At 47.3% G+C, this 17,067-nt stretch overlaps 1 protein-coding gene across 6 annotated transcripts in view; it reads right to left on the bottom strand.

The window, feature by feature from the left end:
• Positions 1 to 2,584: 2,584 nt before the first annotated feature.
• Positions 2,585 to 17,067, bottom strand: part of CHFR (checkpoint with forkhead and ring finger domains) — a 43,760-nt gene continuing 29,277 nt past the window's right edge. For 2 of the 6 annotated variants that reach the window (XM_049865830.1, XM_049865831.1), the window contains exons 13-19: positions 13,563 to 13,646; positions 13,022 to 13,092; positions 11,962 to 12,049; positions 10,054 to 10,161; positions 8,614 to 8,686; positions 8,082 to 8,204; positions 2,586 to 7,184 (exon numbers count right to left, since the gene is read on the bottom strand). In XM_049865830.1, the coding sequence (XP_049721787.1) occupies positions 7,142 to 7,184; positions 8,082 to 8,204; positions 8,614 to 8,686; positions 10,054 to 10,161; positions 11,962 to 12,049; positions 13,022 to 13,092; positions 13,563 to 13,646 (590 nt within the window). In that variant the 3' untranslated portion in view covers positions 2,586 to 7,141. The other 4 variants (XM_049865832.1, XM_049865834.1, XM_049865833.1 and 1 more) reach the window with 4 other exon arrangements.

The raw sequence follows: 17,067 nt of genomic DNA, 5'->3' as shown, positions 1-17,067 counted from the left end.
ACCTGATTATGAGTAAACGGCAGATACACCCAAATAGACACGTGGCCTCTTCACCACATTTCATGAGAGACAAAGGCTGAGGACACACAAGGCTAATGTAGGCTGAAAAGAAATGACGGCTAAATGCAGGGCATATTTTGGATTGGAAAACAAAATGGTCTTTCAAGGATACTGATGAGATAATTGCTACAATTAGGCAGGGACTGTACATTAGGTAATAGCAATGCCTCGACGTTTAATTTCCTGAATCTGGTAATTATGCTGGTCATGTCGTTGCTGTTAGGTGCCGTCGAGTCAGTTCCTATTCATAGCGACCCTATGCACAACAGAACGAAACCCTGCCCAGTCCTGCGCCATCCTTATATTGTTGCAGCCACTGTGTCAATCCACCTCATTGAGGGTCTTCCTCTTCTCTGCTGACCCTGTACTCTGCCAAGCATGATGTCCTTCTCCAGGGACTGATCCTGCCTGACGACACGTCCAAAGTATGTAAGATGAAGTCTCACCATCCTTGCTCCTAAGGAGCATTCTGGCCGCACTTCTTCCAAGACAGACTTGTTTGTTCTTTTGGCAGTCCATGGTATATTCAATATTCTTCACCAACACCACAATTCAAAGGCGTCAACTCTTCTTCGGTCTTCCTTATTCATTGTCCAGCTTTCAAATGCATATGATACAATTGAAAATACCATGGCTTGGGTCAGGCGCACCTTAGTCTTCAGGGTGACGTCTCTGCTCTTCAACACTTTGAAGAGGTCCTTTGCAGCAGATTTACCCAATGTGATGTGTCTTTTGATTTCTTGACTGCTGCTTCCATGGCTGTTGATTGTGGATCCAAGTAAAATGAAATCCTGGACAACTTCAATCTTTTCTCCGTTTATCATGATGTTGCTCATTGGTCCAGTTGTGAGGATTTTTGTTTTATGCTGAGGTGCAATCCATACCGAAGGCTGTGGTCTTTGATTTTCATTAGTAAGTGCTTCAAGTCCTCTTCACTTTCAACAAGCAAGGTTGTGTCAGCTCCATAACGCAGGTTGTTAAGGAGTCTTCCTCCAATCCTGATGCCCCGTTCTTCTTCATAAAGTCCAGCTTCTCGTATTATTTGTTCAGCATACAGATTAAGTAGGTATGGTGAAAGAATACAACCCTGACGCACACTCAAAATGAGAGGAAACAGCTGCAAACATCCATTAATAATCAGAACCTGGAATGTACAAAGTATGAATCTAGGAAAATTAGAAATTGTCAAAAATGAAATGGAACTCATAAACATCGATATCCTAGGGATTAGTGAGCTGAAACAGACTGGTATTGGCCATTTTGAATCGGACAATCATATAGTCTACTATGCTGGGAATGACAACTTGAAGAGGAATGGTGTTGCATTCATCGTCAAAAATAATGTTTCAAGGTGTATCCTGAAGTACAACGCTGTCAGTGATAGGATAATATCCACACGGCTACAAGAAGACCAGTTAATAAGACTACTATTCAAATTTACACACCAACCACTAGGGCCAAAGATGAAGAAATAGAAGATTTTTATCAGCTGCTGCAGTCTGAAGTTGATTGAACATGCAATCAAGATACATTGGTAATTACTGGCGATTGGAACGCGAAAGTTGGAAACAAAGAAGGATCGGTAGTTGGAAAATATGGCCTTGGCGATAGAAACAATGCCAGAGATCGAATGACAGAATTCTGCAAGACCAACGACTTCTTCATTGCAAATAACTTCTTTCACCAACATGAACGGTGACTATACACACAGTCCTCGCCAGATGGAACACACAGAAATCAAATTGACTACATCTGTGGAAAGAGACAATGGAAAAGCTCAATATCATCAGTCAGAATAAGGCCAGGGGCCAACTGTGGAACAGACCATCAATTGCTTATATGCAAGTTGAAGTTGAAACTGAAGAAAATCAGAGCAAGTCCACGAGAGCCAAAATATGACCTTAAGTATATCCCACCTGAATTTAGAGACCATCTGAGGAATAGATTTGACACATTGAACACTAGTGACCGAAGGCCAGATGAGTTGTGGAAAGACATCATACGTAAGAAATCAAGAGGTCACTGAAAAGACAGGAAAGGAAGAAAAGACCAAGATGGACGTCAGAGGAGACTCTGAAACTTGCTCTCGAACGTCGAGCAGCTAAAGCAAAAGGAAGAATTGATGAAGTAAGAGAATTGAACAGATTTCAAAGGGCCTCTCGAGAAGACAAGTGAAGTATCATTATACTGGTCATATAACAGAATTTTTTTTCTTAGGAGATACAGACTGAGGCATTTATAGCTAATGATTTTCTCTCTGTGGCTTAGCAGAATAATATGCATGGAAATAACACACGGACAGAGAGAATGCAAATGTGAAAAAGCCAACAATTGGTGACTCTAGGTGAAGGGCTCGCGAGTGTTCACCATATTATTTTCCAGCTTTTCTGCAGCTGGAAAATAAGCTTAGGAAGTGACCTCCGATAGCGCATGCCATCATACAAACTTCTACAGCACAAACACATCAGCCCACAAGAGCTTAGATTATAGACAAATGTGGTGAATTAACTAGGAAGTGATGAGTCTTGAGTACTTGCCGTATCTATTTTTGATGTAATTTATTTCATTCTTACTTCATCTGATTTAGTAATGGCTGTTTAACTGGCTCAAAAAATTCCTGAAAACGAAACTGCCGGCACGTGGAAGCTGGTGAGGCTAGCTGCCCTGCGGTTCACCTGTGTCGGCCAGTGGATCTGGCTCAGCAGGAGGAACAGGCCTCTGCCAGTGACCCTTCATCTTCAGGAGTCGAGGCCGCTGTGCAGCCCTGGCGCACTCTGAGAAACAAGCACTGCTGTCCTCTTTGCATCATTTGCTGCCGTCTGGCCTGCCAAAGCGAGACATGACCCAGCTCGGGGCCAGGGTGGAGAGCACGTCCAAGGGCCCAGGAACTGGAGGGCAGCATTGAGGCCACGATGGGACCACCTACTGCAGCCGTGCAGGGGCTAGGGTTTCATGGTCACTGCATGGGAAGGAAGTGACACACCTGACTTGGTTTTACATGACCATTCCATGCCACTTTGTGGAGACAGATCGAAAGCAGAGTGGAAGTAGGAGCCAGGTAAGGAGGAACAGAAGACACCCTCTGGAAGTAATAGAGTCGAGGGAGAGGTCACAGGACTTGCTGGTAGATTTGGGACTGGAGCATGAGAAAATGAAAATGGTTCTTGGGGTTTTGGTTTGTCAGCTGGTGAAGCGAGGAGATGACAGAAAGAAAAGAAATTCGAAGCAAAGCCACACACTTGCCAAACAGAAATGAAACGGCATGTGGCATGCCCAAATTAGTGCTGGAAGATTCTGCCGGAAGGTGGAATGACCGCTGACATTTACTGAGAGTGTCCTCTGCACCAGGCTACTCTAAACCCTTAATGTGCAGCAGTGCCTACATCCCCTCAACACCCTGTCGAGTTTCCTTTTCACAGATGAGACTGAGGCATCCCCAGGCAGTGAGTGGTGGAAATAGGGGCTGACGGTGCCACAGGCACCAGGTGTGACAAATCTCATGCACCCACCAAGGATTATGGACTGGATTCTGTAGGGGGCTGCCGCAACATCCCAGTGATAGAACAACAGGGACCAGCTGGTCAGAGAGGCCTGTCTCTTCTCCACACACGGCCTTCCCTCCTACACCCCACACCAGCTTGCCTGTGCAGCAAGGAAGGATGGGATCGTATTTCCAAGCGGAAGAACTTGCCAGAGGGTGCCGCTCCCTGGGGGGGGCAGTGCAGTCTGACTGCTCCTCTCACCTCCAGGACAGTGAGGTCCCACTCTGGCAGGACTCAGCCTACACCCCTATGGCTACTGCTGGCAAGGTCTGCATCCCAGCAGCCACTGCCCTTCTGGGGCAACAGTCCCATCTCCCCCTGCCTGTAGGGGGCTCCGTGCCTACCTGCCAGCGGGGACAGAGCTCTAGGAGACAGCTCTGTCTGGCTCATCGGACCGTGGCTCACCCAACGCAGGATCAGGTCAGTGACACCTGTCTTCAGCCTAGATAAGACCTGAGGGGTGGTAGCTGACGGCCGTCCTGCCACTGGCGGGGCCAACATGGGGAGATACGGGGACAGGGGTGGCTTGACCTTAGGCCCCATGCTTCCAGTCACCTGTGATGCATGGTCAACTTGGGGCTTCCTAAACCTGAAACGTCCCCTTTTTTGTGTTCCTTCTCCAGAGAGCGCTATGGTGACACAGCTCCAGGACCTGGCCTTTGTGCCTCAGTGCCACTGCAGGTGGTGTAAAGGCTGGTCCCACTCCTGTTCAACCTCCTCCAGGGCTAGGAGCCCACAGAAGGGGGTGTCACCAGGACCCTGCATGTGCCTTATTCTGCCATCGGGCGGGGTCAGCCTGCTGGGCCTGTCTCTCTGATCTGGGCCCGGTAACTCCAATCCTGTTAGCTCTGAGGGATTCAGGATGATTTAAAACCTGTTTCAACCACCTTTGTGAGTCGTCTTCAGTGGGAGGGCTGATCCAAACTACTCAGTGCTTTCTTTTCTGTTTTGGGTTGGCCAACAAGTTGTGAACCATGACAGACTTGAGCCAAACCTGCCTCCAGGGAATGGAGCCTGCAGGAGGCCCCCCTTCTTGCTAAGAGCTCAGAATCCCCTTCAGACCAGGAAGTGGCAATTCTGAGCGTGAATTGGAGGTGCACACTGATGTGAGGAAGAGGCGGCCCCAGAATCTAACGGGGAAGATGGGGATGAGGCTGTGGGAGACAGTTGTTAGCGTCTGCTGCTCACTGGGGACATTCGAGGGGCCAGGGGCAGCTGGAGACCCAACATTGGTCTGTCCTGAGTTCAGCCCTAGGAGTCAGAGCAGCAGCTCAGAGACCCTATGGCCACCCACGATCCACACCCACACGGCCAGGGCGGCGGGACAGGGAGTCACAGACAGCAGGCTTCTCGAGCACGTGGAGGTTCTTTTTTGGGGGAGGGAGGGGTGTTGAAGGACAGGAAATACAAAAAATCATCACACACTGTAGGAGCCCACAACTGGCCACCCCGCAAACACCATCACCGTCCAACCACCACTGGGCCTGCTTCCTGGGCTCAGGCCAGGGCACAGTTCTATCCTGGAGACCCAAGTGCTTGCTAGGACAAGGCGCCGCAGGTCTGCTGGGCATGGTCCCTAAAGAACCCTCAATCACGGGAGAACGGAGGTGGGGAGTGCGCGTCGCCTGGAACTGGAGCCCCCTTGCCTCCATGGGCAGACCTGGCAGACCCGGGGGCTGCTGTGTGTTCCCCTAACAGTGTGTGTCCTCCAAGGGGCAGGGGTGTCTGGTGGGGCTGAGGCAGGGACAGGGTGGCAGGGCAACCTGAGGCACAGACGAGGGTGAGGGCACAAGGATGCCTCCTGAGGCAGGAGGAACAAACCTGGGCCCGGCGGGAGGTGGGCTGCCGGGCCCTCCAGCGGCACTGCCAACATGCCATCCAATTCACCGTGGGCGACTGGGCTGTGCTCTGGGGTGGGGTCAGTCTGATGATGGAGCCCATGTCAGTCAGCCGACAGCGAGGAGGATATTTCCTTCGTCACACACGAGTGCGGCCTCCGGGGTTGAGAACACCCGCTTCATTTCCGGCACAACCTGCAGGCTTCGGTCTGGCATGCACCAGGTGTGAGGGGAGAGATACCACACAGCTGGCTACTAGAAAGCAAAAAAACGCCTTTCCCACATACTCAGAGGGCTGCTTCTCAGCATGTGTATCAAGAGCAAGACAACAGTTGAAAATCGTATTCCTGAGAAGAAGCAAAAAAATTGTTTGCGAACAAATATAACAGGTGATTTCAATGACAGTTAAAAAGCAATTTTTCTTACAAACATTTCAAGTATCATTCCAGATGAGATGGCAGTCCCAATGTACAAGGGCAGGGCAGGTGTGAGGGGGGGCCAAGGCCATGCCCACGGCAAGAACTGATCCCAGGCGCTCTCTCCATGGGCTCTGGGACCTTGGCAGGACAGACGGACAGAAGTGATGCCAGAGCACACGGCCAAAGCCATGATGGGGGCATGGAGCTGGCACTGGGAAGCTGTCCTGCACCTTCACAACACCCAGCTTCCACTCACCACCACCCCACAACCCACAGCCTCGATGGCCCCAGGGATGCAGGGAGGGAACAGAAGGGTGTGACATTAGCAAGGAAGGGCTTTCTGGCTACAGCGGAGAATGGAAGGAGAGGAGCTCAGATAGGTCACCGTCGCCCGGCAGGTCCCTGAGGCCAAGCACTCCAGCAGCTGCCTGTGCCTGGCCCCACAGCTGCTGGTTGCACAAACAGCCCCACAAGAACCAGGCTGAGATGTTCAGACAATTGACTCACACAGTTCTGAGAAGGACGGACACTGACTTAATGCTGGAAGCTTGAAAGTCAGCAGTTTTGGACATCCGATGGTCTTTTTTTTAAGAAACAGAAACACACATTTATTCTTTCAAATACTACTCCAAATTTCATCAATTTGTAAATTATAAATTATATTATTTGTGCTACTTTTAAGTCTTATGAGAAGAAGATAAGCACCAAATGTACTAAAATAAAAACTACATAAAACACTGTGGTTTTCTCCACAGCAGCACATTCTGTACACCTGACAGGCTGTAAACTTGGGCCCCATTTCCCTAAATGACAAAATTGTCTGATAAACTGCCTTTTCTCCTACGAAACTTTTCACGAAGGAATTTCATTGTAATTGTAGTTGTGGAAGGGGTAAAAACAGCAAAGCTTACTACTGTCATGTGCACAGAAGGAACACAGCTTTCTGATGGGAAGCTCTCAGGTTTCAGCTGCCCGGGGATGCTGAAGAAGTGCAGGGACTCCTGGATAAAGGCCCCGGCCCCGGGGCAGTGTGCTGGGGACAAGCACCCAGTTGGGAAGACGGTTGTAGGCCAGCTAGGCCTTTGGCCACTTGGAAAGCTCTCACTAGAGGGTAAAGCTCCACAAAGTGCAAGAGCCACACCAGAGTCCCTGACGCCGAGATCCCACTTCCCCTGAGAAGGGAACCAGGAAAATGCCCTTAGGATGCTTGCATTTGGAACTTTGGGAAGCGTCTGTCACTTAACCTTCACCTCTCCAATCGTTTTGGTGCTTCACCTGACGTTTAGTTCTTGAACCGTGTTTGTTCACAAATATGATTGAATTTCCTGCAAGGAGAAAATGGTCAAATTACACAAAAGGCATCATATAATTATTCAAATAAATGAAATTTTGAAAGCACGCAGGAAGAACTACATAAGAAATAAATTGTGTGTATGTGTGTGGATTCACAATAGTCAACATTCAAAGAAACTCATCCCCAAAGGTAGCCTTCTTTTTCCTCTCTTAAATTTTAAAATAGATGTCAACATGTTTTAGGTAATTTTCCAGAAGTTTGCAAGCTGAAGCTGGTGGGAGTGCCCCCTGGCACTGCAGGTTCCCCAACACCACTGTGAGGGCACCTGACGCGGGTGGGGTGGTTGCGCCTCATTCCGTGAACTACGCAGAAATGGGCGCGGTCTACATGGGAAGAGCTGCGGGTGCCCTTAACCCTTATTCATCACATTATTAAGAAGGGGTAGCCAGTTACTAATGAAAGCTCTCCTTACGACAACATGGTCCCTTCCACACACTGCTCACGCTCAAATACGAAGCAAGCTTTCCCCCACAAGACTATTCCTCAGAGGCAGTCGCTGTCCACCTGCACCCTCACCACATCTCACGTGTGACTCCACTTCAGACCACAAGCTGCTATGTGGGGTGACACGTTAGTCTGAACATCATCAATCTATGTGAGCTCTGGATATTTATAGCAATTGCCTCATTAGCTGTTTAAAACAGGACGTGAGGAAATTATTCCTGGACATGTGGCCTCTCAGGTGCAATGAGATGTGATCATGAACAAGCCTCTCAAAGACCACATTTAAGAACTAAAGGGGTGATTGCGCTCCAGCGACTGCCATCACCCGCTCACAGGATGAAAGAAACAGTCAACCGTCCTGATACTACTGAGTGGGTCCTGTGGCTTCACTGGAAGTTCTCAGTGACCACAACAAGATTCACACCTGCTGTGTCTCAAACACGCCAGGTGGGAAGGAGGTGGTACCCAGAAGCTGTCAGAGGACTGACAACGTGACCCGTGAGCAGACGTGGCGTTGAAGATGCTGGTGGACATCTGCACGCAGGCACTTCATGGCACCAGGTAACAGAGAACAGCAAGGTTTCTAAATTTCACAAATGTGTGACTTTATAGACATATGAAGACTAAACAATTATATTTATAAATAGGCTGTTCCACATTATCCCCCTAAAAGCTAAGGGATAAAGGTTCCATATCCCTGTATCAGGTTGGCAAAAGTACTCACAAAAAAGCCATCATGAAAATCAGCTTGCCTTTCTGGCAAGAGGCCTGTGGCTGCCCCCACCCCCACCCCACCTCCACCCCCTGTGGTTGCTCCCACCCCCACCCCACGGCTGCCCCACCCCCATGGCTGCCCCCACCCCCTGCAACTGCCCCCACCCTCACCCCCCCCACAGCTGCTCCCACCCCCCTGGGGCTGTCCCCACCCCCCACCCCCCAGGCTACCCCTGACTCACATGGCATGGTGTGCTTTCACCTGAGTTCGGCAGTTGCGACCCCAATAGCAATCAGGACGGGATGTTACAGCCACTAAAAGGGGAAAAACAAAAGAAATATCATACACAATCACATACAAGTTCAGCTAATTAGAGCAGAGCCCCAAAGAGAAACTGCAGTCAAAATGCACAGCGTTTTGTCACCCTTTGTAATTACAGGTAGTCCCCAACTTACAACACATGCTAATTACAACAAACCACATTTCTTGTACACACGTGAGTGTATCCGGAACATCATATCCTCCTGGGAGGAAGTTACGGGAAAATGTGTGCAGGGGATGTGGAAAAAATGGCTGAGTTATGTGAACACACTCCAAGAATCTGACCGTAGTATGATGGAAGAGATGGGTGGAAAAATGGTCTACATGGCAAGAATGCTGAACTTAGAACTTGGTATCGCCAACATGGAACAGCTGAGAGACCACAAAGAAGGGAGACTGACAGATCAGGACTTAAGGGATGTTGACGAGAAAAGAAATGCTGAAGAAAGAAAGAAGAAGGAGAGAAGTTGTCAAAAAACTTTACAGTGAAAAGATCAGCTTGAGTTTTTCCTAAACTAAATCAGGGGCTTCGGTTGCTTGAGAACATGGAACCAAACGCTGATCACTTTGCTGAAGTCGACAGGCAGATTCCGGAAGCAGAAATGTGTTACTGAGAAACACTTGAAGGAAAAAAGACAAGGAACATGCAGATAACTCTCACTAACTTTTTGACTAGAAATACCAGCCCCATTTCCATGGACCGTCCAGATGATCCAGCACCTTCCACAAGTAGAGTTATTACTGCGAGGCACAGAACGCCATGTCATCCAACTCTTCTTCACTGTTGGAGTCAGTTCTATGGATTGTGTGTCTTTTCATGTATGTATACATTAAAATATATGTGTAGTAAGTTTATATGTAACGTTTCCAACCCCCAAGGGCAAATAAAGATCAGATTTATAAAGACAGTGATAATAAAAGGCAACAATAGTAAAAACTATAAAAAAAAAAAAACTATTCAAGTTACTTCAGAACCAACTTATGATGGTGTTGTTGGAATGGAACCCAGTCCTAAGTCGGGACCACCTGTAATTTCCTTAGACTGTGCAAGATTCTGGAATAGGAAAACAATTTATTAATTAAAAACCCAGTTCAGGAAATTATTCCAGATGTCCACAGGACGTCATCGAGTATCTTTGTTTTGAAAACCCACACTGCCTTAACCATTATCAGCAAAAAGAGCTGACCACTGCCTACAACGGGGGAGCCCTCACCTCAGCTGTCTGCTCCAAAGGCTAGCAGGTCTGCTCCCCGGCTGCCTGCACCCTTCTGCTAGGCCCGCAGAGCAAAGCCCCGTGGACTGTGTTGAAGACAGCACACAGATGCCAACCCAACCAAGGTTGTTAGGGGGTCTCCTTACCTGGCAGTTCAGAAGCGGGAATGTTCTGCCGATACTGGTAGGCCAGCTCCCGAAAGCTGCGCAGGCCGCAACAGTAGCATAGCACCGTGTCTCCCGTGATCCTATAGTCTGGGAGGAACATGAGCTCGTGCGGGACCCAGCCAGCAACCAGGCCACACTGCAGCTCAGAAACTACAGAACAGGCACAGCCCTTCCAGCCAGTCACCAGGCCACACCGCAGCTCAGAAACTACAGAACGGGCACAGCCCTTCCAGCCAGTGGGAAGGGAAGGCCTTTGTCCATAAAAGGGGTAGAGACAACTACTCTCAATCCCAGCTTATTTCCTGACAGCAAAATAATTCCACAAAGATAAAAAATAAACTCTTTAAATAGAAAAAAAAAAACCCAGAAAGTACTAACAAGAAAACTGGAGTGAATATTATTTTCCTCTTGAAACGTATCTAAGGATGCCATGAAACAAAAACGCACAAAGGAAAGGATCTGTAAATTTGATGCCTATGAATTTAAACATCAAAATGGGAGTATGTGTAACAAAGCTGAAATAGTAATGACATGGTGGAAACATGTCTGCAACACATGTGACAATGTGTTGTAACTGAAAGAAAGCTCATACAAACCCTAACCAAAAATCCACAAAGCCTAATACTAATACGGGCAAAAGTCGTGGACAAGTAAATGACCCATAAACACGGAAGATCTTCAATTTCGTTAGCAGTCACAGGCAAACAAAGCACCGCTGTCACCGCTCACCTTTACAGGACTGAAAGGCAAATGTGGTGTCGCGGGGGGGGGGGGGGCGGGGGGCTCCGTGTTGCAGCCACGGCACATATGTGCACTAAGACAGCCTTTGTGAGGGCAGAGTGCCAACTGTGTGCACCGTTGTCCCGAGAACCCTCTAATCCTAAGGTGACAATCTTTCAAACCTAGAATACTGCACACTCAGTGACCGCAGTGTTGTTTAGAATAGTGAAAAACTGGAAAAAAACTTTAATGTCCTTAATTAATGAACTGGTTAGAATACTATATAACTGTAAAAAGGCACGGCACGGATCTCTGTTGACATGGGAAGCGGCCATGACATATTGCTGAGAGAAAACCGAGGTTCCTACAACAGGGTTACAGCGTGGGATTCCATGTAGGAAGTGTATATGCACACATGGGTGTACACACCACGAAGGACTCGGTAGGTGGTCACCAAAATGTCGTCGCTACTTATATTTCTAGGTGGGTGGTCACCAAAACGTCGTTGCTGCTTATATTTCTGGGTGGCGAGACTGATGAATTTGACTCTATCCTTTGTTCTTTCCTTACCGGTTACATTTTTGTGTGTGTGTATGGGCCATATAATTCTCACACAAATGACATGGACACTGAAAAGAAGAACCATTAAATCCCAGCTTACAGATCAGGGCAATTCAACCAGGCAGCAGCTGTCCTGCCCAGAAGAGGCTGACACTGCTGTGTGGCGCTCACCACACTGCCCAGGATGGAGACTGAGCCCACGGACTCCCAGTGAGCCTCTCCAGTCCTTCTTCTAGAACAATCTATGCCTTAGCCTGCTGCCTCTCAGTGACAAAACCATACCTGACAACATGCTGTGTGCACCTCCCATGAGAGGGTGACCCCCACGGTCGGTGGGAGGCGTGACTTGGGCACAGCTAGCACCAGAACTCAGAGCTGGCATGGGGTGCAGTCAGTGCCCCTAGCCTCAGTTTTTAAAAAAACGCAGAGTTCTGAGAACTTTGTGTATCTCTCTGCCAGGGTGTGCAGAGTCAGAGGCATAAATAAAGCACAGAAACAGACAGGCGCTGGTGCAAAGATAGCCAACAAGCGCTCGCTGCTTTACTCAAGGCAAAAGCATCACTGGGAACCCCCCACCAGAGCGGGTGCAGGCGGGACGTTGCTTACCAGACAGCAGGAACATCCCCCTCTGCAGAGCCACCAGGCTGTCTGTCAACAAGTTCTTCCAAGTCAAACCCCTGGCTGTCAGGTAATTCTGCAATGGGGAGAAAAGGACACTAAGCAGTGGTATGCATTTAGAGAGACATCAAGATGACGAGGCAAATATGGTCACAAGGACCCAGATAAGGTGGCGCAAAGGGACAACCACCCTGACGGCAACGCTGCTGTCCCTCACATGGGGGGTCTGGCTCTTCACAACGGGCCTCCCACTGCCCGATGCAGTCTTGGTTTAGAAACAAGAAAACTACGGTAAAACCGCAGCAGACGTAGTTGCTTATTTTGATCCCCAGTAAGTTTATGGACTGAAATAAAAAAAGGACCTCAAGCACTTACAACTGTCAAATATGAATTCTCAAGTACTTACATTAGGCGGTTGGGAGCAACAGGATTTAAACCACAAACAATTTACCAGAGAAGCCCACTGAGGGCAACTTCTGAAGCCTTTGGCAAAGTCATAACAGATACGTACTCTGTTCCATGTAGCATATGAAAATAGGAAAGGAAGTTAGCTTCCAAAACCTCTGCTACAAAGGGGGCTGCTGAGAACATTTCTGGGCTCACCCATGACTGCCCGGGCTACTGTCCAAGACGCCACATTGGGACCTCCAAACGGAAGCCTGGCTCTTCAGCCATGGAGAGCGGAAGTGCACGAGACATAGAAGCAAGTCTCAGAGCTATGCTAGCTCCCTGAAACATGGGAAGGAATGGCCCAAAAGGAAGGGAGCCAAAGGGGAGGCCCTGGCACCACCCCATGCAGATTCGTGCCTCACGAGGATAAAGGAAACGCTATTTTGGAGAATGGGGAAACCAGAGATACACTGATGGGGTTGGAGGACTAAGTGGAGATACCAGTCAGAAAACACCCACGGAGCCGCAGAGATACACCGATGGGGCTGGAGGACTAAGTGGAGGTACCAGTCAGAAAACACCCATGGAGCCCCTCAAGCAGTGAGAAGTGTGAGTGATGAAGAGGCTTCTGAGCCTATGAGGGGTTGACGTGCGGTACCTTCAGGATGTCTGACTCGTAGTTGTTGTTGTTCAGCACGCCGTCTAGACACTTGTCCCCAAGGTTGAGCTCTGTTGACATAAAGGCAGCTACGTTACTGCTTTGTAAGGACGTTTTACGAAACCATGGCTTGCTTGGCAGTGAAGATAACCACATTCTCTCCCACCGTAGATTCCAGAAAGGGTAAAGTTCCGTGGAGACATATAATCTTAAACAGAACAAGTGACCCAGAGCGACTGGCCAGGGCTCGTGCCATGTGAAGCTGCGGCAGGTGATGCTGTTGGTGCCAGTGTGCTGTGCACACAACTAAGCCTTGAATTCAGTGGTCCCCTGACTGCCACGATACTGCCTGGTCCTGAGCTAACCCAAGTCTGACGCTTCTAAAATGGTGAACCAGTGCAGTTCAGCAGGAAAAGGCAGTTAATTGCGTGGTGACTAACACGGGCTCTCCTGCTTCCTCAGTGTTGGCCAAGGCACCACCCACCCCACAGTAAGGAGAAAGAACACAAAGAAGACAAACACAGGCAGAGGGCAGCCTTACCGCAGAGCGGGGCCAGGCAGCCGAAGCAGCCGGGCCGGGTACAGCCCCAGTACAGGTGGCAGAAGGGCTGCAGGCACGCTGCACCTGGGGACAGAGGGCAGCAGTCAAGCCGGGCTGCTCCACACCAGCTCGGGTTTCTGTGAAACATATGAGAAAGCCCACCTCCCAGCTACTGCAGAAAGTGTGCCTGCTGTACAGGGGACTGTCACACCGGGCTTCTGAAGGTGGCCGGACCCCAGTACATCCCACATCGCACAGGTGCTCACATTCAAGAAGAGACCACCACCTCTCCTGTCACAGGCAAGGCTCCTGAGCGGTCTCCTTCCAGATCCAGCCGCATAAACAGCTGCCATCAAGCCACATACCCACACCCTGTGTCCTGCTTTTCCCTACTTGCCATGAATATTCTTTTAGGCAGCTACCTCACCTTTACGGACGTTATTTATGAATGTTTCATATTCCCCAGAACATAATCCCGCAGAAATGTAAGAATACATAAACCCTATTTGAATTCTCATACAATTGAATATTTTAGTCTTTAAAAACCTACAATCGTTTGAGAAACATCTCTGTGTGTAAGAGCGACTTCCATGGAATCAGGGCAATGCCAGTGTTTGGTCAGATTTTAAAGTTCTGATCTGAGCTACTGCCCAGTGGCCAGCTACTGAGGGGGCAGGTACTGGGTGGGCTGCTCTGAAAGCTGCTCACAGTGGACCCCTGGCAACATGTACTGCAAAGTCACCACCAGTTACGGCCGAGTAGTGACCCCACTCTGCAGACAAGGAAGTGAAAGCCGAGAGAGGCAAGGGCCCTGCAAAGATCACGTGGGCACTTCTGAGTCCTGGGCTAGAGCCCAGTTGGACATGCTGGCTCACACATCCACACCATGCTGTCACCTCTGGGTGCAAGGTGAGGTTCAGTGGATGGGGAGCTGCCTTTCCAGCAGTGACCTCTTGTCTCCTCAGAGCTTCCACACCACCTTCTGCATAGCTCTAATACAGAACTGGGCTACAACCACGTTTGTCTCCACGTCTGTTTCACCCACTGACCCCTTCTGCATAGCTCTGATACAGAACCAGGCTACAACCACATTTGTCTCCATGTCTGTTTCACCCACTGACCCTTTCAAGGAAAGAACTCGAGAAGTAATTATTTTTGTGTCCTCAGCATCTAGAGAAGTGCCTTCACACAGCAGGAGCTGATTAAATGATTGCAAAATAAGCATATCAGCCAACTTTACACTTCTCTTCATTTAAGTAAGGACGACAACTTTCCCCCCAAAATCAGGAACAAGACGAGGGTGCCCGCTCTCACCACTGCTATTCAATATTGTATTGTAAGTCTTAGCTAGAGAAATAAGAGAAAGAAATAAAAGGTATCCAGATTGGAAAAGAAGAAGTAAAATTATCTCTATTCGTGGATGATATACTCCTATATACAGAAAATCCCAAAGAGTCCACAAGAAAACTTCTAGAGCTAATACAGGAATTTAGCAAAGTTGCAGAGTACAAGGTCAACAAACAAAAATAAGCTGGGTTTCTACATACCAGCAATGAGAAATCTGAAAGGGAAATAATTCCATTCATAATAGCATCTAAGAGAATAAAACACCCAAGAATAAATCTAACCAGGGACATGAGGGACTTATACAATGAAAACTATAAGACGCTGCTGAAAGAGAGATTAAAGAAGACTTAAATAAATGAAAAGTTGTTCCATGTTCATGGTTTGGAAGACTTGATATTGTTAAGATGTCAATACTACCCAAAGCAATCTACAGATTCAACACAATCCCGATCAAAATTCCACAGCCTTCTTTACAGAAAAAGAAAAAATAATCCTTAATTTTATATGGAATGGTGAGAGGACTTGAATAGCTAAAACAATGTTGAAATAGAAGAACAAAGTAGGAGGACTCACATCTCCTGATTTTAAAACATACTACACAGCTATGGTAATCAAAACAGGCTGGTAACGGTTTAACAATAGACAAATAGACCAATAGAATAGAACTGAGAGTCCAGAAATGAACCCACACATTTCTGGTCAACTGATTTTTGACAAGGGTGCTAAGTCATTCGATGGGGAAAGAAGTCTCTTCAATAAATGCTGCTGGGAAAATTGTATTTCCGTATGCAGAAAAATGAAATAGGATCCATGCCTCTCACCATTACACAAAGGCAAATTCAAAATGGACTAAAGACCTAAACGTGCAAAAGAAAACCATAAAATTCTTAAAAGAATAAGCAGGGCAACGCTGTCAGGCCTGGCTTTCAACAACAGATTATCTAACATAATCACAAAAGTACAAACAGCAAAAGATAAAATAAATGGGACCTCATAAAAATTAAAAACTTTTGTTCACCAAAACACTTTACCAAGAAAGTGAAAAGACAAGCTACCCACCAAGAATATCTTCGGAAACCATATATCCGACAAGAATCTAATAACTAAAACATATATAAAATTTAGACAACAAAAGGACAAAAAACCCAATCACCAAATGGGCAAAGGACGTGAATACACATTTCAGCAAACAGAACACACAAATGGACACCAGACACACGAAAAGATGCTCAGCACCATTAGCCATCAGCGAGATGCAAATCAAAAACACAATGAACTACGTTTTCACTCCTGCCAGGATGGCTAGGATTTAAAAAAAACAGAAAATAACAAATGTTGGCCAGGATGCAGGGCAACTGGAACCCTTATCCATTGCTGTTGGGATTGCAAAATGCTACGGCCATTGTGGAAAATTCTGAAGGAAGGTTCCATAGAAGAATCCTGACTGACCAAAAGGGGGAAAATGCAAAAGATGAACTTCAAATTCCCATGGACTCTAGACTTTTTGGAGTCATGGAGGCTGGATCAACCCCTGAAACCATTGCCCTGAGATAATCTTTTAATCTTAAACCAAAAACATCCCCTCAAGTCTTCTTAAAACTGGACAATAGTTTAGCTTAACTAGTAAAAAAAAGGTTTGCCTTGAGCATTATGCTCTTTTAAGATATATCTATATGGGATCAAATTGACAACAGCAACTCAAAAGACTGGATAGGAACCTTAGAGAGCACTAAGTTTATCTTAATGAGGGATGAACAACTCAGAAAAGGAGGGTGAGAAGGGTTACACAATTCAAAGAGTGTAATCAGTGTCACTAAATTGTACATATAGGAACTGTTCAACTGTTTTATGTTTTGCTGTGCATATTCTTAAAAACAACAAAATAAATGAAATTTAGGAAAAAAATAAAAACTTTTACAAAACAGTGAAAAAAAAAACCTCCCATGTAAAAAAAAGAGCAAAGGATTTGAGCAGACATTTCAACAAGGAAGAAATTCAAATGTCCATTAAAATGACATTAAATCAAAAAGCTGCAAATTAGGACAAGGATCCATGTTTCAGCTCTTACAACTAAAGTGACACCTTCCAACTCCGAGAGTATAGACCCGGAAATCCTCTTAATTCAGTACTGAAGTCGCTCCTGAGGTTCACCCTTCAG

The sequence above is a fragment of the Elephas maximus genome, chromosome 22 (assembly GCF_024166365.1).
Source record: "Elephas maximus indicus isolate mEleMax1 chromosome 22, mEleMax1 primary haplotype, whole genome shotgun sequence".
Taxonomy (NCBI): Eukaryota; Metazoa; Chordata; class Mammalia; order Proboscidea; family Elephantidae; genus Elephas; species Elephas maximus.
The sequence above is the reverse complement of the archived record's forward strand: the minus strand, read 5'-3'. Positions and strand labels throughout refer to the sequence as shown.